General features: G+C 43.5%; 5 protein-coding genes across 7 annotated transcripts; 3 read left to right on the plus strand and 2 right to left on the minus strand.

Moving 5' to 3' along the window:
- Nucleotides 1-1,849: 1,849 nt before the first annotated feature.
- On the plus strand, nucleotides 1,850-2,601 carry LOC133627637 (histone H1.03). Its single transcript, XM_062014125.1, has one exon. The coding sequence runs from the start codon at nucleotides 1,861-1,863 to the stop codon at nucleotides 2,533-2,535; it is 675 nt and encodes a 224-aa protein (XP_061870109.1). The 5' UTR covers nucleotides 1,850-1,860; the 3' UTR covers nucleotides 2,536-2,601.
- Nucleotides 2,602-8,657: 6,056 nt separating this feature from the next.
- LOC133627706 (histone H4) lies at nucleotides 8,658-9,288 on the plus strand. The gene has a single exon (XM_062014492.1). It carries the CDS (start codon nucleotides 8,697-8,699, stop codon nucleotides 9,006-9,008), a length of 312 nt encoding a protein of 103 aa, XP_061870476.1. The 5' UTR covers nucleotides 8,658-8,696; the 3' UTR covers nucleotides 9,009-9,288.
- A 1,318-nt stretch (nucleotides 9,289-10,606) lies between these two features.
- On the plus strand, nucleotides 10,607-11,181 carry LOC133627652 (histone H3). Its single transcript, XM_062014215.1, has one exon. It carries the CDS (start codon nucleotides 10,607-10,609, stop codon nucleotides 11,015-11,017), a length of 411 nt encoding a protein of 136 aa, XP_061870199.1. The 3' UTR covers nucleotides 11,018-11,181.
- A 1,814-nt stretch (nucleotides 11,182-12,995) lies between these two features.
- On the minus strand, nucleotides 12,996-16,950 carry LOC133627646 (histone H3). Of its 3 annotated transcripts, none has more exons than XR_009820331.1 (2): nucleotides 14,999-16,950; nucleotides 12,996-14,518 (listed from the first exon to the last, which is right to left on the minus strand). XR_009820331.1 is itself a non-coding variant. In XM_062014187.1 (2 exons), exon 1 carries the CDS (start codon nucleotides 16,833-16,835, stop codon nucleotides 16,425-16,427), a length of 411 nt encoding a protein of 136 aa, XP_061870171.1. In that variant the 5' UTR covers nucleotides 16,836-16,950; the 3' UTR covers nucleotides 14,793-15,903; nucleotides 16,411-16,424. The 3 variants fall into 3 exon arrangements, 1 of the variants encoding a protein (XP_061870171.1); XR_009820332.1 differs by lacking the exon at nucleotides 12,996-14,518 and having other exon boundaries at nucleotides 14,793-15,180; nucleotides 15,822-16,950; XM_062014187.1 differs by lacking the exon at nucleotides 12,996-14,518 and having other exon boundaries at nucleotides 14,793-15,903; nucleotides 16,411-16,950.
- A 257-nt stretch (nucleotides 16,951-17,207) lies between these two features.
- LOC133627704 (histone H4) lies at nucleotides 17,208-18,604 on the minus strand. Its single transcript, XM_062014480.1, has one exon. It carries the CDS (start codon nucleotides 18,587-18,589, stop codon nucleotides 18,278-18,280), a length of 312 nt encoding a protein of 103 aa, XP_061870464.1. The 5' UTR covers nucleotides 18,590-18,604; the 3' UTR covers nucleotides 17,208-18,277.
- Between the last annotated feature and the right edge of the window lie 2,378 nt (nucleotides 18,605-20,982).

Raw genomic sequence — 20,982 nt, forward strand, 5'->3', positions numbered from 1 at the left:
AGTTTCCAAGCAAGTCCAGAAACAATCATGAAAATGAAAGCAAAAAAAAAAATATTTTGTTCCTATTTCCAGGAATCTGTGAGTCTATTTCTGTCTTAAAAGACTTGGGAGAAATTCATAGATTACTAGCAACCTTTCAAAGACTGTTAAGGATGACAATATTCCTTACTGCAGTAAGTCTTGAGAATTGTCAGAAAGCTGCCATTAAATGTTAACAATTTGAAACAAACTTTTCTATAGATATCAATAGACTAGAGACTTGTGAAATATTAGCTCCACAGCCTCTGGTAGGACCTGAAATCTCTATTGTTGATTAGTATGGTGTTACTACTGCTAGTTTAGAAAAATATCTTTTTCTCAGCAGTTTTAATACTGTAATCAGTCACATTCCCAAGGATCCTCCTATGTTACAGAAAACAAACATCAGATAAAATGGACATCAGAATTAGCTTCCAGACTCTGTGATTAATCAATATGCAATACACAGTCCTACAGCCTCACAGTTTCCAGTTCTGTCATACTCGTTATTGCAGTCAGATCACCAAACCATGTAATTTACCACCGTTTTACAGGCTGAAAAGCTTTCACTGGGAGATGTCACCAAGCTGTAGTTATTTCCACATTTCACCTTCAAGCAGAGAGAAAAAAAAATCTGATATGTTAAATTAACAGAATAAATCTAGTCCTTACTCTACTTGTAATATTTTTAAGATGTCCAGTTAATCATGTGTAATCAGAAAATAACAGGACATTTTTTGGCTATCACAGGTAGATTCAAGTAATTTTGTATTTGTATATTTTACACTGTCACGGCATCAAAACACGGCATTCACAAAACATGGCATCAACATTCATTCATTAGAACAAAGACAATAGTTTTGGGTAATAAAGTATTCTGCTTGCCGAACACACCTTCAAAGGGCCTATTTTTTTTCCTTTTAACTCCCTGTCCAGTTCGAATTCCAAAACACCGCATTTCTATTTCCCAGTCTATTTTAACAGCTGTCTAGACAAAGACGAGTACTTCTATTACCTTTTAAAAGTAAAACTCGACATATTGCAATTACAACTATCCTAGCTCCTGAATGCAACAAACGAAAGCGACCTTCTCTAAGGTGACATTTAAAATGTCATGACAGCAGCATCAGCCTTTGGAGCGTGACATCGGTGCTTTGTTCTGCTGAAAAACCTAATCGGACAGTCAGTCGTATTGCCTTTCACGTATGTTGCTAAAGCACAAGAGTCTCTCCGAAAGGCATTAGCAAAGACATCGTGGTAGCTGACGTTAAACCCTGCGAGATTGTGTGATTTCGGAGGGAAGCGGCTCGGACAGGGGAGCTAGTTCTGCATCAGCGCCCAGCATCACGGGGCGAAACTGTGTTACTTCTTCGGCTTTAACACCAATTTACTCTGAGATCAAGAGCTCAAATCAATCTGGTTTTTGCCCTGTTCTAGAGAGGACTTTCTAAAGCACAATATATCATGCCGTCTGTTCTCATTTAGTAGATAGGATAATTTTAATTTAAAAGATAAACGGAAAGTTTCTCTCTCCAAAGGTCTCTGCGGTTCCACGCCGCGGAGTTTCTGGGGTTGTTTTTCTCTCATTTTTGCTACTTCCAACTAGCAACTCTGTTAGATGGAAGGACAGACGCCCCTCTCCCCTTCCGGGAAGAAACGGGGTGCATGGCCAGTAAATTTCGGGAGGAAAAAGCCCTTTTTGGACCTGGAAGAAACACACCGGGAGCGGCGGCGGGCGGCGGGGCGGGTCCGGCCGCACCAATCAGCGCGCTCGGCGCCGCTATATAAGGGGGTGGCGGCGACGCCGCCGCTATTGTTCGCTTTGACCTCGTAGAAGTCGCGATGGCCGAGACTGCTCCAGTGCCCGCGCCCGATGTCGCTGCTGCGGCTCCGGCGAAAGCTCCAGTCACCAAGAAGCCGAAGAAGGCGGCGGGCGGCTCCAAAGCCCGCAAGCCAGCGGGCCCCAGCGTCACCGAGCTGATCACCAAGGCCGTGTCCGCCTCCAAGGAGCGCAAGGGGCTCTCTCTCGCCGCCCTCAAGAAGGCGCTGGCCGCCGGCGGATATGATGTTGAAAAGAGCAACAGCCGCATCAAGCTGGGGCTCAAGAGCCTCGTCAGCAAGGGCACCCTGGTGCAGACCAAGGGCACCGGCGCCTCCGGCTCTTTCCGGCTCAGCAAGAAGCCCGGCGAAGTGAAGGAGAAAGCCCCCAAGAAGCGGGCGGCCGCGGCCAAGCCCAAGAAGCCGGCGGCCAAGAAGCCTGCCAGCGCCGCCAAGAAGCCCAAGAAGGCAGTAACAGCGAAGAAGAGTCCCAAGAAAGTCAAGAAGCCGGCGGCTGCCGCGGCCAAGAAAGCGGCCAAGAGCCCCAAGAAGGTGACCAAGGCTGCCAAGCCCAAAAAGGTGGCGGCAGCAGCGAAGAGCCCGGCCAAGGCGAAGGCGGTGAAGCCCAAAGCTGCCAAGCCCAAGGCGACCAAGCCTAAAGCGGCCAAGGCAAAGAAGGCGGCGCCCAAAAAGAAATAAGTGGGCCATAAAACCATCCTGTCTGCCTTGCAGAAAAATCAAACGGCTCTTTTAAGAGCCTCCCAAGCTTTCTCGAAAGGGGCTGAAACACTTAACGCCTGTTTCTTGCGCACGTAGTTTGTAACTTCTTATTAAACTTTTACTTAATTAGGGTCAGTCTAATACAGGCTTCCACGCTCTTGCCAAAGATGCCGGGCAGCACCGCAGCAATGGTCATTTCGGAGCACCCCCACAAGCCGCAAGAAAGCAGTGGGAGCCCATAGTCCCAGAGAAATTCGTCAGCGCTCACAGCACCCCGGATCTTGGGGGTGGAGGGTGCTGCGGCTCCCCGCAGATCAAGGCAGGGGACACAAAGCCACGCTCGAAAGCGCTCCCGCCCGCCTCCCGGCGCTCCGCTGATTTCGAAAAGCCCGCGCTGTTCAGAGATTGGCCACGATTCTGGGGCTTTTCTGGTGCACAGCAGTTTTAAGGTTAAACAAACGTTTGGCAGCTTTTGATGGTTTGTTTTGGTTGGGGTTTTTTTTTTTTTCATCGGCGGAAGACATTTCTGAACTTCCTGGGTACATGCAAACTCGTCCCTTGCCTGGAAATCGTAGGGCGGGCCAGGGTGTTAGAGTCCCGGGTGTTCCGAACCGCCTTTTGAGCGGTCCTTGCTGCAGACCGCCGGTCCCTGGCTTAGGTGCTGAACCTCTTACGCCTTGAAGTGCCGGCCTCCGTTCTTAGCCGAGTGTCAGGGGCTCCTTTTGGCATCGGAGGCGGCACTGAGCGCGGTAGGAACCCGCGGAGCTGGAAGCCTCCCGCCCGTCCCCGCTATGCCTGCCTCCAAACCCTGCAGCCGTCTCCTATTCCCGGTGACTCCCCGGTTCCCTGCGACCGCCGCCGCCACCCTCACCGCGTCGAAGCGACGCCCTTCGCTCCGCTTAACTCCGCGTGGGCTCCCGCAGTGAGCAGCAGCCGGGGACAAGGGGGCTGTCTCAGGATGCTGGTACCACTGCTTCCTTAACAGGCAGAACGGGGAGTTTTGTGGAATAAATCTACCAGCTCTCAATAAAGATGGTTTATCCTAAGTTGTTTATGCTTGTGTATCTGAAGGGATGACTTGGGAACGGACTCTGCAGTTTGGAGGGAAGGTGGTAGGATCGTGTTTGGGATTGGGTTTCGCCCATATCTATACTTTCATAGAGACTGTCCATGTCCTAAATCCGACTAGTAAAAGGGAGAGAAATACAAAACAGAACCTCTGTTTTTTAACCCCAATTCACCACACTTAAACTTCTTCTGCATTGTCTCTTGAGGTGCATCTGACTTTTCAGTGCTTCCTTGGGTTTATGACCTCTTCCTCTATACAACCTATAAATCTGCACACACATACCCCTTTTTTTTTTTCCCACACTGAAATTATAAGACCATCTTTCTTCAACCCAACAGCTTGAATTCCTGAGCTCACATACCTGTGCCCCTATTTGGGATGGAGATGTGCCTATCAGACTTGTAGTTACCAAAAGCTAAGAGCTCGGTGAGTCACACTCAATTCTCAAAGGTTTTCACTGACCCGAGGAGGGTGGGTCAACTGCCGTTTTCTGTCCTGCTACAGTTAGTCTGGGGAGAGTCCATTTTGGCTATATGTAGTCAAAGAGTACATGGATACATATCATTCTTGGTTTATTTCTTTAGCAGCTGAGCCCAAAAGGCAAACTGAGTTACAGAACTATGGAGAAAACTGTACCACAGACATCCTTGGTGGGACAGCCCTGGAATAAACATTTCAGCCTCTGGAATGAGTCAAGGTAATGACCGTTCATTCTTGGCCTGTTGCAACTTATCCTCCCTGCTCACTTGAGGAAGGCACCAGAGTGACTCTTTCCCTTTTCTGAGAAGTAAGAGGGGAAACCCAAAGTATTCTCTAACTAACTCTTTCTAAAGAAAATTCAATTGAAGCAGCTTCCTACCTACCCGCAGTAGCTGAGATTTAGAAAATTTCTATACACTGAATACAAGTGGTGATGAGAAGCACTGGCCTGTGTGCAGCCATTTACTCATCCAAAATACCTTTACAGGAAAAGGGTATACAGCTGTGGCTTCAGCTGCCAGTAATGTAACAGATTGTTTCACACTGCAGAAAGGAAGTGTATGTGCATGTAGGAATACTGAAGGGACTAAGCTGTATAGGCTCCAGTGGATATACTGTCAAGTACAAGGACAAAATTAACATCAAACCAAAAAATCCTTGTAAACTTGTAAAGCTGAGCTGTGCAGCAGAGCATAGGTACCTACTGGAGATTCCTTTTTCCGTCTTGGAAAAGCAGAATGCAGTGACAAAGAGCAAGAGTAGCTTGAGGAGAATGACGTTGCAGGGACAAGCAAAATGTCATGTTTATGCCAATGCACCACGGGCCTGTCAGATGGTAACCCCCGATTCTTTTGCCCTGCTTCCTCTTAGCCTGCACACGGCTAGCCCTGTGGATTCCCACTCATCTCAGGTAGGAGGGTGGGTGTGCAAAACTCCAGACTGATCCCCCTCAGAGATAGGTTATCTCAAATGACTTAGCTGCTGCCATGGTGTCTGATCACTGTGTCTCTCAGGCCCTGATATCCTCATCAATAGGTCACACCTTGGCTACAGTTTTGTATTCTGATTAAAAGAGAAGTTGTTATCCTAATAAAAAAACTAGGGGATTCTGTTCTGCACTCGTGGTTCAATTTTCTAAGAAACGTGCTGACTTGAGGTTAAAGTGTGTGATTTATGATTGTAGTGGTGAGGGAACACATCTCACTTTGTTGTATGACATCCTTTCTGGGTGTTAACTTCTTATCTCAAAATTGTTATGATGCCTCACAAAAGTAGGAAAAGAAGAAAAATGAATGAAGTCTGCTCAGTATCTATTAAGATATGTCATATGCTAAGATGAAACTTCTCTGGTTGGCTTGAAGAAACTTGGATGTGTCCTCATAATTAAATGTCAAATAACAAAACAACTAAGAGGGCCTAACATTGTTTTGTTTTTTCTCCTTGGAATGCAGAGGATCTGTTCAGCTTCTACACCTTGGGTATGTCTGTTGAAAGAAACATCTTCCTTGTCCATCATGCCTTTATCTTCACATCTCTGTTAGCTGAGTGTCTTTTTCTAAGAACCAACAAGCAGAAACCTATCCAGATAGTTCCCACTACATCCATGGGTTGTATTGATATCCAAAATAAGATTCCAACAAGATTTTTTTACTGTATAACCGGACATTCTGTGGCTGTGAAGCATCTATTTATCAAATCTTTTTTATAGGCTATGCCGTGTCACTGTCCTGCTCCACATTTGCAAAGTACTCTCAAACTACTGCATATTCTGGGTTAAATATCAGATTTCTTGCATTTCTATACTGCCTTCACTGCACAGACATTTCCCTACACTACAGAGTCTAAGGAATGTGAATATCACTGCCTGAAACACAAATGATATGGTAAGAAAAGCTTTAGGGACTCAGGCACGAAACACATTCTGTCTCTTGTGAATAGTTCTCATTTGAGAAATCTTTTGGAATCAGATTGATCAGTGGTTCTGTTCAACTATTTAATGTGGAGAACCGAGGTACTAGTGGCCAAAGAGGAGATGGCTTAAGGAGCAAAAAAAGGCCAGTGTTTAATGAGCAGCCATACTGAGATAGAAAACCCAGGTATTCACTTTTTTTCTTTATTTTAAATGCTAAGGTACTACAAAATTAGGAGAAATGTCAGAAAATTGGGTTCAGAATTGTAAATTCTTACAAGGAACATCTGCTTCTATTTGTTTTCTCTTCCATGGAATCAGCTTTTTATTTCACAGATTTACTTACTAAGTAAATAAAGATATCAAAAGTCTGTGATGTTCCAACACTGGAGGTAGAAATGGCAAAAGAATTCATGAGTTAGATAAGGTTCTCAATATAGCGGTATAGATTCTCAAGAACTTGTCAAAAATTCTGTTGAAGTCAAGTTACTCCCTCACAGAATAATAACTTCATATCAATGAACACTTTCATAATGTGGAGTTACACATTTTTTCAATTGGCATTAGCCACCACAAAGCCAGATTACCACAAACCCTGGTGATTTTTGTACATGTATTTCTTTATCTCCTTGTTCTCTGTCAGGAAGTTCTGATACTCCTCTGCTTTTTGTGTATCTCTCTCTTACTGTAGTTGTCATGTGAGAGTAGATACAGTGCAGGGCCTTAGTGTATCTTTGAAAAACAACAAAAAGGTCTCAGAGGCTCACTTTTGGAAAAATATCAAAGCTGGAGTTTTATTTCAGAATCACAGAATCTTAAGGGTTGGAAGAGATCTTGAAAGATCATCTAGTCCACTGCCCCTGCCAGAGCAGGGCCACCTAGAGCAGGTCACACAGGAACTCATCCAGGTGGGTTCTGAATGTCTCCAGAGAAGGAGACTTCACAACCCATCTGGGCAGCCCATTCCAGCTTGACAAGGGCTGAGCAGATTAAAGAGCTTGATTTTCATGGCAGAGTGGGTTCAGGGACACACTGAGGACTTGTCTGTGTACTCAGATGATAAAGCCTGCAGCAGACGCTGCACTAAGTGTCTTTCCTTATCAGTGAAGTAAGTCCTTACGTTAGTCTCAAAATCTCCTGGGAATGACATAGAACCTAATTACAGAGCACCCAGTTTCTCATGGTGGCCTGGTCTCCAACAGCAGTCCAATCCTCTTTGCTGAACTTCCCCCCCCTGCTTTAGGAAACAAAACACTATTAACTTAGTTACAGCATCCCCAGTGGACTCCAGAAATATCTCCATAGCCTAACCCAGGATACATGGAAATTTATTCTAGAAGAGGACTTTTGTTACTGGTTTGAGCCTTTAGGACATCTCCTTTGGATTCTTGATGTTTGTCTTGTCTCATTTGAATTTCCAATGGGCCTATGCTGAAAAGGTTGTGCATGAACAACATTGAAAACTGCATTATTTTCATCTGCTAGTGAGTGGCCACTAAAACAGTGACTTCTCTGATATCAAATGCAAGATCTGCATTTGTGGCCAGTGAGAAAATCAATCAACAATCAGTAGCTGTCTTATGTTGTATCCTTATGAAAGGATACATTGTATGAAGCTGCTCAGCTCGTAAGCATAAAAACCCAACGACCAACCAACTAATGTCCATGGGAGGGCAGCAGACGCTCAATACTGGAAAATTTCTTCGTCATTCTTGATCATTTTCAGGTCGAAAGGCAGCTACCAAATAAGTTTTGTTAAATACTTTTTTCTTGTTTTCAACAGTAAAACCTCAGAAGATGTACCTTCCCAAATGAAAGCAATACCATACTTGAGTATCTTCATCCAAAGGACAAATCCTTTCTTCTTTTTCTGTATTAAATTTTTCAATCTGTCTAAAAACCAGCCATGTTCTTGTCTATGTCACCAGAAGAATGAAAAGTACAAAAAAAATATTTGTCCTAAAGAACAGAATTACCACAAGGAAATTTGAAGGGGAGCATGTTAGATTTAAACTCGCTATTAGCATAACTTTTGCACTAAACTCCCCTCGAAAAAACGTTCAGAAAAGGGAGAAAATAGACATGAAAAATAAATTCAAGGAAAAGGAGTGTTTCACAGAAACACACTTGGATTTTGCGGCGTGAGGTGCTGTTAAAAAAACACGAGGAGCAGCCTTTTAAAATGTGGAAGCATTACATGAGAATTAACACAATCAGGTGAAATTTGCGATAAGTAACACCTACCTGCATTTTAAAATTGTAACTATACTAAAAAGTCAAACATTTGTTTAAGTTTCTCATAACTGAGACACCTTTCCATGATCGAGCATTTATTTCCAAATACTTGAGATGTAAACAACATTTAAAATATATATATATATATATATATATATAAACTATTATAGACACAAACTCAATGTCTTTGTTATCTGGAAAAAAAAGAATAAGGCGAGAAAGGCGGCAACAGCTAATGGTATGTGCTGCGGGAAGGAGAACGCGCGCGAAATCCGTCTCTATTGTGCTCGCGGTGCGCGCGGCAGGGAAAGCGGGGAGGTTCGGCGGGAGCGGGAGCCCCGCCCCCTCCGCGCTGCTGCAGTCCCCAACCAGGTCGGATCCCAGCACACAAATACCGCCGCGCCGCTGCTGCGGCTCACAGCTCGGCAGCGGCACAATAGCAGCGTCATGTCTGGCAGAGGCAAGGGCGGGAAGGGGCTCGGCAAGGGCGGCGCCAAGCGCCACCGCAAGGTGCTGCGCGACAACATCCAGGGCATCACCAAGCCGGCCATCCGCCGCCTGGCTCGGCGCGGCGGCGTCAAGCGCATCTCAGGGCTCATCTACGAGGAGACGCGCGGCGTGCTCAAGGTCTTCCTGGAGAACGTGATCCGCGACGCCGTCACCTACACGGAGCACGCCAAGAGGAAGACGGTCACGGCCATGGACGTGGTCTATGCCCTCAAGCGCCAGGGACGCACCCTCTACGGCTTCGGCGGTTAAAGTCTTATTCCTGCATCGTTTCAGAACCCAAAGGCTCTTTTAAGAGCCACCCACTCGTTCCTATGAAGAGCTGCAACATTGTTATTTTGAAAGGACAGTGAAAGATTTTTCGGTGACTCGTAAAGCATAATCTATCTTTTTCAAAAGCTTTATTAGATATATGTGACCTGGCATTCTAATCTTGCTGTTGGCATTGTTTTTAGCAGTGTGGGAAAAAAAAGCTTCTGTTTTACAGTTTTGTAGCCCAATAAATAACTTCAAATCTTCTTTGTAATCAAAACTGAGTAGGTTTTTGTTTTTCAGAAATACAGATTTGTTAGAGCACGGTTTCCCGTAGTGTTCAATGGCCCTGTACTTAAAACTTTTCGTTTAACTCAGAATATGTAACTTACTATAAGGAAAAAAAGGAAATCTCATCACCTAGGGTATAGAAGTTGCTCTGAGGTGAACAGTCACTTTTTGGTATTTCTGAGTTGTGGATTGTTTGGGTTTTGAGTTGTTGTTGCCATAACTTCTCTCCTTTTTTTTGTTTTTCTATTTAAAAGCTATTTTGGAAGTAAATCCAATAGTGTTTTCCAGAGGGAGGGAGGGGGGCAACACATTCCAAGGGAATGCATTGAGCAAAACATTAGAAGGCCTTTCTCCTCACACACAGAGAATGCTCTTATCTGGGTGGGCTGCTGAAATGCTGCTATTCCATTTCCTTTATCACCAGAGGGAAAAAAAAAGGGTAAGGGCAGTTTTTCAGGTTTATCTAAAATTGTCTATAGTGTCTCACCACTAGGAAAAACTGATCAACGACACTTGCAGATAGTTCTGGTTTAATCACAGCCTTAAAGGGCAGGTGCAGGTTAAACAATAGAATAATTCTCTTATTCCTTGTAAAGCTCCGTATTTCAGGAATACAATTTTTATAACAGTCACTTTATTTTTCTTGACGATACTTAAGATCTCTCATGCTGAATTTCCTAGCTAAAACATGAGGAAAATAGTCTAAAAGATGCATTTTCATTGTTACAAGCTTGTTACGCACTTTACAGCTAGAAGCGTTTAGGGTTCCCCAAGAGTCTGCCTCTGTTTTGTGGTAGGAGGCAAACTTTCCTTTGCGATAATGTGCTGTTTCTTTGCATAATGTGCCTTTTACTTCAAGAGGAAGCTCTGCGTCACTGAAGGAACTTTGTTGTTCTTTTATAATAAGGATATACACACAAAAACCCCGTGAATTTAAGCCTCCATAGAATTCATAATCAGTCGGATAGGGAAAGTGTAAAGGATGTGAGCGCTGAGTCTGTAGTACCACACAAAAGCTTTTCCCATGGCTAGGTCCCCTAACCCTCCCTCCGGGTTTTGGGCTCGCACCGGTCGCGAGGGGGGTGGGAGAGAGTGTGGCCGGGGGACAGCGAGGAAGGACGAAACGAGCTTCCTTGAGCCCAGGATGGGATTTGCAGAACAGCCAATGAGGTCGCGCATCCTGTCGACCAATCAGAGACGAGCTGGCTCTATAAATACCGGCGCTCGGCAGCGAAGTGTACTCACTTCTGGTTCTTCGGGGGGCTGCAGCAGCTGCTTACGAGAGCCTGTTCTTGTGTCTCTGAGCCATGGCCCGCACGAAGCAGACGGCGCGTAAGTCGACGGGCGGGAAGGCGCCCCGCAAGCAGTTGGCCACCAAGGCGGCCCGCAAGAGCGCGCCGGCCACGGGCGGCGTGAAGAAGCCGCACCGCTACCGGCCCGGCACGGTGGCGCTGCGCGAGATCCGGCGCTACCAGAAGTCCACGGAGCTGCTGATCCGCAAGCTGCCCTTCCAGCGCCTGGTGCGCGAGATCGCGCAGGACTTCAAGACCGACCTGCGCTTCCAGAGCTCGGCCGTGATGGCGCTGCAGGAGGCGAGCGAGGCCTACCTGGTGGGGCTCTTCGAGGACACCAACCTCTGTGCCATCCACGCCAAGCGCGTCACCATCATGCCCAAGGACATCCAGCTGGCCCGTCGCATCCGCGGCGAGCGCGCCTGAACCTCCTGCCACGGCTTTACCCCGGTTTCGGCACATCCGGAGGCATCCAACACAGACCCAAAGGCTCTTTTAAGAGCCACTCCATGCACAGTGAAAGGAGCTGTAGCACTATTTAAACAGATGAGTTTTAGAAATAGCCCTTCCATTTTGTTTTTCCTGGACTGTAGCACTTAAAACCCAAACTTTTTGAGGCTTTTGCAATATTTTACAAGGTCTGTTTAAATATCGTCTTATAAACTTCACAAGGTTTCTTTTTTTTTGCTCTGCAATTCACGAGTGTTTTACAAACCCTAAATGGGGGTAAGAAACACATTGTAAACAATGCTGGGGAGTAGAGACAACATTGGAGGGGTGGGGTGTGAGGTCAATACATTAGTTTGGCTGATAAGCAGAAAGCATTAGGCAGAGAGGAGGTGTAAAACCTTTATAGCTGCTGCAGGTCTTGAGCCAGCTGTGATCATGGCGATATGCTGAAACACACTAAAACCACCCGGGATTGCTAAATGGGGAGCATTGCTATGAGCAATTGCTGCTCTGCTGTATGGAAGCTCTCCTTTTAGTGTCAAAGTTATATAATATCTGGTTTTGCTTTTACATCCTACTGACCTTCAGGCTTTGTTTTCCACTCTCACCTGTTGCTTCTCACACTCACAACTGGGCATTCTGTAACATCTCATTCGCCAGCAAACAGCCTCATACTCTGAAGGTCGGTTTACTTTTTTTTTTGCCATTTACCAGTTCTTTATTCCCACAGCTGCACCAGACTTGAAATGGCTTTGAGAAAGAAATGGGTTTTGAGGAAAGTATAGGGAGCTCGTCTCTGGGTGAGATGGGCCTGAGCTGAGGCACCTGAAACACACCAGTCTAGTTGGGACTAGGAAAGAGCTGAAATTTCCTGCAGCTCACTGGAAGTCTGTTACTGTTGAACCTGGCAAAAGCAATCTATTTTGAAGGGTGCCACAACCTTGCTTCAGAATTTGGTAACACCAGGTGCAAGAACATATATGCTTGTATAGGACTAGTTTTCAAAATTATGGATCACCACGCTGAAGACACAAGAGAGTGTGAGGCTCCTTTCTCACAGCACAGAAACTTGCCCAAAAAGACTGAGAAACTAGGATTGAAAAGCATTGCACGTAGGAATGACTGTGAAGTTTGTATGGATTTGTTATCACTGACAACACAAAAATGTGGGGGGAAAAAAAAAGGTTATGTATTTCCTGAGGGTTTGGGTTGTGGGGTTTTGTTTTGTTTTTTTTTCAATTTGGCTTTGGGGTAAAAGGAAGGGGGTATTTTTAATAAGAGTTTTATTAAAATGAGTTGTCAGGTTCCTGCATTTCCATGGCAGATGCTAGCAGTGCATAGGTATGTGTATGCAGCTTTCAACTCTCCTTATAAGGATGCACATTACTATGTGACCTGCACATAGTGACCAGGGAGTGACCAGTCTAACAAGAACTTGAGCATTAAAGTAGGAAGTTTAAAGTCTCAGATTCATGAGAAAGTAGTTGTTTCTCTCATAATTTTGTGAAATATCTTGTCATCTCCTGAATGGTACCCAGTGGTGTAACAGTCTGAGTGCTGTGTGGCACTGGAGAAAGCTATTAGAAGGCAGAAAGTTCTGCTGTTGTCATTAGAGGCTTCTCTACACCATGTGCATGCTTTCTCTTAGAGATATTTGCCACAGTATAGACAGAGTCAGCACTTGGATGGGTGGGGAAACAAGGTGGAAAGTCTTGCTGAATGCAGCCAGCAGCCAAGATTAAGGTTCATTTGGTGGTTTCACACACACACATACACACTCTCTTCCACTTAATTATTATTATTTTCTTCTTCTCACATAAGGACTTCAAAGGAGTTCATTGATCTTCACGATTGTATTTTGAAACAAAGTTGCAATAAGCAGAGAGCTGCAATGTCACCAAACCATGAATGAAACGACTCTGCAGAGAGCATGTCTATGAAACAGAATGTGCATTTATTTTAGAGAGAGGTTATACCTCTGTTTATTTGCATGTAAATTAAAAACTTTTCCAAGTTACTAGTGAATCAGAATGAAGGCAAACCAAAGGAGAATAAAAATGTTAGGTTGTCAAGTTTTGGAATCAAAGATAAATGAGATTTCTCATTGTATTGAAAGGCAGCATAATGTGAGACGAGCCTTTGCACTCAGAGCCTGAGGGGTGAAGGAAATCTTCCAATAGAGAATAAAAGTTTTGTGTTCTCTTCAGATTCAGATGACAAAAGCATAACTTCAGTTATTGTTACTACTGCTTCATTTGTCTTAGAGTATATTTAATATTAGCTAGAAAAATAAGAATTAAAAATAATCAAAAGAAAGATAACTCTCTTGAAATGAGTATCACTTTCTTAAAGTTGTAAGATCCTACCCAGTTGTATTTAGAAATTTTACTAGACATCAGTGATGCAAGACCTGGGAATACAGGAAAGATATTAACAATTTCTTGGTCATGATGATTTTCTCATGTGCTTTTGGGAGCAGATTCCAGTACAGGGTCAGTGAGGGCTCCTTACAGAGCCTGGGAGCGCACTCTAAGCAGGCACTAGTTTCTGTTTCAGTGAAGTCATTTTCACCTCTAGACCTCACTATTTATTTACAAGTGAAACAAGTCTGAGGTTTTAGCCATATCAACCTTCCCTAACCTCAAAGTGGTATCTAGATACAAAGCTAAGGCATTTAATAGAATCACAGAATGGTAGGGGTTAGAAGGGACCTTTAGAGATTATCTAGTCCAGCCTCCCTGCAGAAGCAGGTTCACCTAGATCAGGTTGCATAGGAACATGTCCAGGAGGGTCTCGAAGACCTCCAAGGAAGGAGACTCCACAAACCCTCTGGGCAGCCTGTGCCAGGGCTCCCTCACCTGAACAGTGAAATAGTTTTTCCTTATATTTAAGTGGAACTTTTTGTGCTCCAGCTTCATCGCATTACCCCTTGTCCTGTCGCTAGCTACTGTAGAAAAAAAGGATGCCTCAATCTTCTAACATCCAATCATTTAGATATTTGTAAATGTTAATAAGATTCCCTCTCAGTCTCCTCTTCTACAGACTGAACAGCCCCAGTTCCTGAAACCTTTCCTTGTGTGAAAGATGTTCCAGTCCCCTGATCACCTTGATGGCCCTGCACTGGACTCCCTCCAGCACTTCCCTGTCCCTCTTGAGCTGGGGAGCCCAGAACTGGACACAGTACTCCAGATGAGGCCTCACCAGAGCAGAGTAGGGGGTGAGAAGAACCTCCCTTGACCTGCTGGTAACACTCTTCATGATGCATCGCAGGATACCATTGGCCTTCTTGGCCACGGGGGCACATTTCAGTCAATAATACACCGCCGATGTGGAACAACAATTAACGACTGGATGGAGCCTACTGAACTCAGCCGTATTGTTAATTTTAGAATTGTAAAAATCCATTCAAACTCAGCTAATAGACGGTATCGGTGCTATTCCAGTGGGAGCACTTCCAACTTTATAGAAATGTCACGACTTGTGCACCAAGTGATGATGTACAAAGAGATGAATAGATTAGAATAGGACATAACAGAATAGAATACTCAGTTTAGATACCTAAAGATAATATACAGAATACATATTATATATGTTTGAGATATAATTACATTATAATAATATTATTAATATATTAATGTAGCATTATCATAATGTTATATAACATGTTTAATATATATTATAATTATTTATATTATATAATATAATATAATTATTTATGTTTAGGTTCACATGCAGTGAACATCTAGTCCAATCAGAGAGTAACTTTTTCATTTGATCTATCATATGATGTTATTGGCAAAAAGAAAGCTGCGTGGTGCTGGGACAGAGGGGACCAGGAAAGAGACAGAGGTGGATGAATACTGAGAATAATTATCATTTCTGAATGAAACAAAAGCATATATATATGTATATACATATAGAATATATACATATATGTGTGCATACATTCATACTCACATCATTATGGTATGGCTGTTACTTGTATCTACCATGTTTTAACTTGTAGGGTTCCACAGGTGTCATCCTCCAATACCTGACTTTTAATTTCAGAACAATTTGGTAACATTTACAGAAGTGTGTGAGACAGGCCAGGCACTGTTATCAAGGGCAGAGGAAAAGCTGTTGTGATAACAAAAGACCTAAAAAAATCCAGAAGAATCTGAGTCTTTTTAGTAGTGAATTGAAAGGTGATTTCTCTTAAATATTCCAACCAATAGAGTCTGAAAGACCTGACACAACTAATCAAAACACTGTAATTTCCTGACCAAATAATTTTATTGAAGCAACTAAATTCCAGTAAATGCTAATTTTCTGATCCCTCCACCTTTTTATCAACAAAAACAAAATGGTTGCCTTGGTTCTCAAACCTAAGCCCCTTTCCTATAGGCCTCTCATTATTTACAAAGCTGCTGAGGTCTGACCACTGCTTCTTTCCCCCCCTAAAAAGCCACAAAACATTTCCCTGTGGCATTGCTCTCTATCAATTTTTAAAAATTTGAGGTGAGATGTCCCAGAAACATCAAGCAGATTATCTTTCCTTTTTCCATGTTCTCCTTTGTCATCTATTCTAGCCTTTCCTTCAAGTCATAAAGCAAAGGAAAATGAAATACAAGGTTCCAGTAACTAATACTAATTATTACTAATTTATTTCCCATTTGGCCCTTGCATCATGCTTGTCAGCATTTTTTTGTTTAAGGGCTCTCAGCCATCTTAAGTGTGTACATTTTTAGACTATATCCTAGTAAGAAATTGATTTTATTGAGTATACTTTGATGCTTACCTTCCAATACCAACTCAGGTTGTGCCTTCCACATGGCTTCAAATGAAAAATCTGGACTGCTCCATTAAAAAAAAATCTTTAACTGGAAAAAACAGTGGTGAAATGTCAAGGGTACAGGATTATTCTAGGACTCTACATAATACATTTTGGGTTTATTCTTTTAAAACACTGTAGCTCTTGGCAGTACTAAATAAAAACTATTCCTCATTAGTGTTCTCTGAGCAATTATTTTTCTAATTTATGCAGTTACATTTTCTCTGCCCCTCCCTACATAGTTGTTGAAAAAGCCTATTAAAAATTATCAAGCAGTTTCAGACAACTCAATTAGGTTAAGTTTATAAATGTGTTTTCTCTGGAACTGCAGTTATCTGATGGCAACAGTCTGCATCCCAAGAAAACAGCTGAGCAGAGCTAGGGAGGGTGTGACTGCAAGCTAAATACTGAGTATAGGTACTTGAAAATGACTTACAGAAAAACTACACTACCTTAAACCCACTTCAGAAATTGAGACTGTGTGACAGCTCTTTTGTGTTAAGTGGTGGCTCTTAAAAGAGCCTTTAGGGTGTGCAGATGAAGGATCACAACAGACCTTAGACAGGAGGCTCAGGCGCGCTCGCCGCGGATGCGACGGGCCAGCTGGATGTCCTTGGGCATGATGGTGACGCGCTTGGCGTGGATGGCACAGAGGTTGGTGTCCTCGAAGAGCCCCACCAGGTAGGCCTCGCTCGCCTCCTGCAGCGCCATCACGGCCGAGCTCTGGAAGCGCAGGTCGGTCTTGAAGTCCTGCGCGATCTCGCGCACCAGGCGCTGGAAGGGCAGCTTGCGGATCAGCAGCTCCGTGGACTTCTGGTAGCGCCGGATCTCGCGCAGCGCCACCGTGCCGGGCCGGTAGCGGTGCGGCTTCTTCACGCCGCCCGTGGCCGGCGCGCTCTTGCGGGCCGCCTTGGTGGCCAACTGCTTGCGGGGCGCCTTCCCGCCCGTCGACTTACGCGCCGTCTGCTTCGTGCGGGCCATGGCTCAGAGACACAACAAGAGGCTCTCGTAAGCTGCGCCGTGGAATGAAGCAGCTCTGTTGCGGCGCCGGTATTTATAGCCCTTTTCCGCTCTCCGATTGGCCGGATTCAACACGCCGTTTCTATTGGATGCTTTCAAATTCGAAAAGCCCGCCTTAAGATTACGCGCCATTTCTCAACTGCCCCCTGCCCGCATCCGCATATCTCCCCCCCCATCCCCAATTTTCCACCCGCTGCTCTGTTATCCGCAGTGTGTATTTCTTACTGCAGTTTTCAAAGGTTTGCTAAATCCGTGATCAGAGGGTAACAGTAAAATATAGAGCCCTGAACGTACAGGAGAGTTAGTTTATTAATTCACTGAGACATGAGCTTTAAAAAGTAAACATTGTACATGTTTTCCTAAAAACCATTTGGGATGAGGGGTGTTTTTTTGATCTGTTTTTGAGGGGGAGGGAGATGTTTAGTTGGGGAGGGGATGATTGTTTTTTGGTGGTGTTTCTGTTGCTTTTTTGGTGGTGTTTCTGTTGCTAGTTGTTTTTTAACAGATTAATCTGGAAACGGTAGAAATATACACTGTAGCTGATACAATAAATACTTTTAGATCGAGATGAATTGCAAGTGAAAATGCCTTAATTCAAGTCTTACCAAACACTTCTCTCAGCAAGTGAACTAGTACCACATTGTGGATGCTTGAAATACAAACTTCACATTCCACGAGAAGGGCTGTGGGTAAAAGGCGACCCCGGTTCCCTCCTGGTGAACAGCTCCAGCTTCAGCAGCCCAGATTTGAATCAGACCATCTACAGGAGCTTAGACACACAGGAAGCACATAGAATAATGGACTCCCCTCCCCTTAAAAAAATACTGTCAGGACAGGCTTAATTTGTGTTTTTTAAAGCTTTATACAGCTTTGAAAAGAAGGGCCTTAGGGGACAGACAGTCTATAATTTTCATTTATTGAGCATACCAGCAAACATACTGTAAATATAAACACGTATCTACTTCTGCTGTTTGCTCAACCAAAAAAAAAAACCAAAAAACATGAGACTCTGGCAGGGCCATGGGCAGCTTGCCTTTGAGCCAGGCCAGCTCCCTGGCTTGAAGTGGGAGCCAAAGCTCAGTTTCACCATGAGCTCGAGTTTTCTGAAGTTCCTTAACCCCCTCAGTTCCTGCAATACTGACACAACTGAAATCACCAGCTTTATTTGTTCCCTAACCTACCTAACCAGTTTGTTAGGGCGACACGAGCAGGTTAAGTTATTGAATATTAAACCATCTCTTAAACTTGTTTGTACAGTAATTTACTAAAAAAAAGACAGCAATTAATGGAAATGGTGTAAGGTTATTTACCAGCTTTAAAGCGATGCAGCTCTTTCAAAAGCACAAGTGGGTGGCTCTTAAAAGAGCCTTTGGGTTCTGAAGACTATGCGGGAACATAAGGTTTTAGCCGCCGAAGCCGTAGAGGGTGCGTCCCTGGCGCTTGAGGGCATAGACTACGTCCATGGCCGTGACCGTCTTCCTCTTGGCGTGCTCCGTGTAGGTGACGGCGTCGCGGATCACGTTCTCCAGGAAGACCTTGAGCACGCCGCGCGTCTCCTCGTAGATGAGCCCCGAGATGCGCTTGACGCCGCCGCGCCGAGCCAGGCGGCGGATGGCCGGCTTGGTGATGCCCTGGATGTTGTCGCGCAGCACCTTGCGGTGGCGCTTGGCGCCGCCCTTGCCGAGCCCCTTCCCGCCCTTGCCTCTGCCAGACATGATGCTGCTGTACCCGCTCAAGACACTGTGGGGGTGACTGTATCTGCGCGGCGGCTTTTGTCTGCAAGGAGCGGACCTGGTTGGGGACTGCGGCGGGGCGCGGAGGGGGCGGAGTTCCCGCCAGTTTTTTCTGTCTCCATGAAGAGCGTGATGACAGGCGGTGCTGTGAAACCTATAAAACAAACAGAAAAAATATCCACTTCCCCCAAAAGAATGCCGACGACCTATATATGTTCGTAACAATTGGAAAGCTTTTTTTCCCCCTACTTGGATTTGTATAAACTCATCTCCTATGCGTGTGTGTGTGTATTTTGTTTTCATGCTGTGACTCACATTTGTTTGAGTTACATTAAGTTCTAATTATTTTCATGCTATTAATCATTAACCGTTTCGGTGTATTTTATTAAAAATTATGTAAAGTTTCCTTCTGAAGTTTTAATGGTTCAAAATATCTTACTGGCTTTAGGGAATTTTCCATAATATCTGTGCTGGCAGGTTTTCTAATATAACTGGTTTGTACTTTGCTTTCCAACTCCCATTTCTTACATGGGAAAACTGATACTCTCCTTCAATTTAAACATAAGCAAATCTGAGGCTGTAAGCAGAAGGTGCAATAGAATATTTATTTAATATATATTATATATATACATTTATAACCTTTCCATTACACTATGGCTTTTCCTAATTTTGCTCATTTGGAGATACTTTTGTGGGGATTGTTTTTCTTTTTTTTTTTCCTTAAAGAAATTCCTTTAGTATAACTCTAGATTTAGCTTTCTGCTGCCTTAATTAGTAAAAACATTACCTTTCTCTTGTACTTCACAGCAGGTTTTTCAATCTCTAGTTGTTTTTACTGCTATTAAATTTATGCTGAAAACAGACAAGATAGTATTTATTATTATTTATGAAAGCAAGCAGCAATCCTTGTCTAAGGGCATTAGAAATGTCACAGCCTAAGAACATTCTGGGGTGGAATAACTACTAGACTAACACACAACAAATGGTTCCGTTTTCTCTGGAAAGAAAAAGAAAAGGTTATGATTTTATTTCCTTCTTTCATTTTTTTGTAGGAAATGCAAATATAATTTCTACACACACTTTTAAACTGTGCCATACTAGAACATATGGTAAGTAGTTTATCTCTGTTGTGGCACTTTTTTGGGAAGGAGTAGCTTCCCTTAGTCTATTTAATAATAAAATAAAATTATAATAAACCAATTTTTAAAAGGTGGGTTTTGTCCTCTGTGGTCATATTAAAAGCTTAAAAGAGGAGCCCATTATCCTGACATCTCAAATATTGTTTCTAATACTATCTCTTGGTATTTTCATGATCAGTATCAAATCTATGTGTTTTTGAGTGTTGGGATTTGTTTGGTTTTGTTTGTTTGTTTTGTGGTGTTTTTTTTTTTGGGAGGGTACTTTCAAAAGAACTTAAGAAGTACTACTTAGATAAAAATTTCCTTTTCCCTAGCTAATCTGCATCACTTGAGAAAAGGAGTATGTTAAGAGAAATGGAAATTATCTTTGATTTTCCTCTCTTCCAACATGAAGCAACGCTCACTGAGCTCTTCTAATACATTACTATAATTCACCTAGCATGGGCATTGGCAGCTTTTGCCCAGGCTGTAGCGACCGGGCTGCCTGCTGCAGAGGTGCAGAGGAGTGAGTAGATGTAGTAGAGAGTCTCCTTAGTTTTGGTGTAGTCCTAAGCATGTATACATCCCCTCTCTTCCTGGAAGTAATGAAGACACGAGGTGAGTGTGGTACCACAGCTTAAAAAAACATATTGTGCTTAATACAGTTTTTGTTTATACAGAACTGACAGGTCACAAAGCAGTAAACAAATTCAGGCCTCTTCTGTGGTAACTAGCCTAAAGAAAGATTCCTGAATAGTTTCAGTGGCTTTAAAAAATAATTTAGTTTGTTTAATTTCTTCACTTACTAATGCTTCATTATCAGAAGAACATCAAATTTCAATGTTCTTCCTTTTTTGCTCCCCCATTTGTTGCCTGTACTTACTAGTGACAGTGTTCAAGCCAGAGTACTTAAAATTTTGTTCATTTAGCACATATGTAGACTAAGGACAGATTCACAACAAAATGGAATCAAGTTAGATTTAATTATGTGTGACAGAGGCAAGTTACTAAGTCTCTAGTGAACTGAGAACACTTACTGTCTATCCCCAGGAGTTTTACATGCAGCTTTTGATTTCCACTGTAAAGTCTTCATATGTCTTGCTTATATCCTGGCCTTGCATCCTCTAGGCAATTATGGTGATGGTTTGTTCATATGTGTTTATAGTCTAAAACGATAAGATATGGCTATGTATTTCTATCAACAACCTCAGGATGAGTGATTAGAATATACAGTTCTTAATTTAGTCCTGATTTAAA

Source organism: Colius striatus, chromosome 1 (assembly GCF_028858725.1).
Source record: "Colius striatus isolate bColStr4 chromosome 1, bColStr4.1.hap1, whole genome shotgun sequence".
Taxonomy (NCBI): domain Eukaryota; kingdom Metazoa; phylum Chordata; class Aves; order Coliiformes; family Coliidae; genus Colius; species Colius striatus.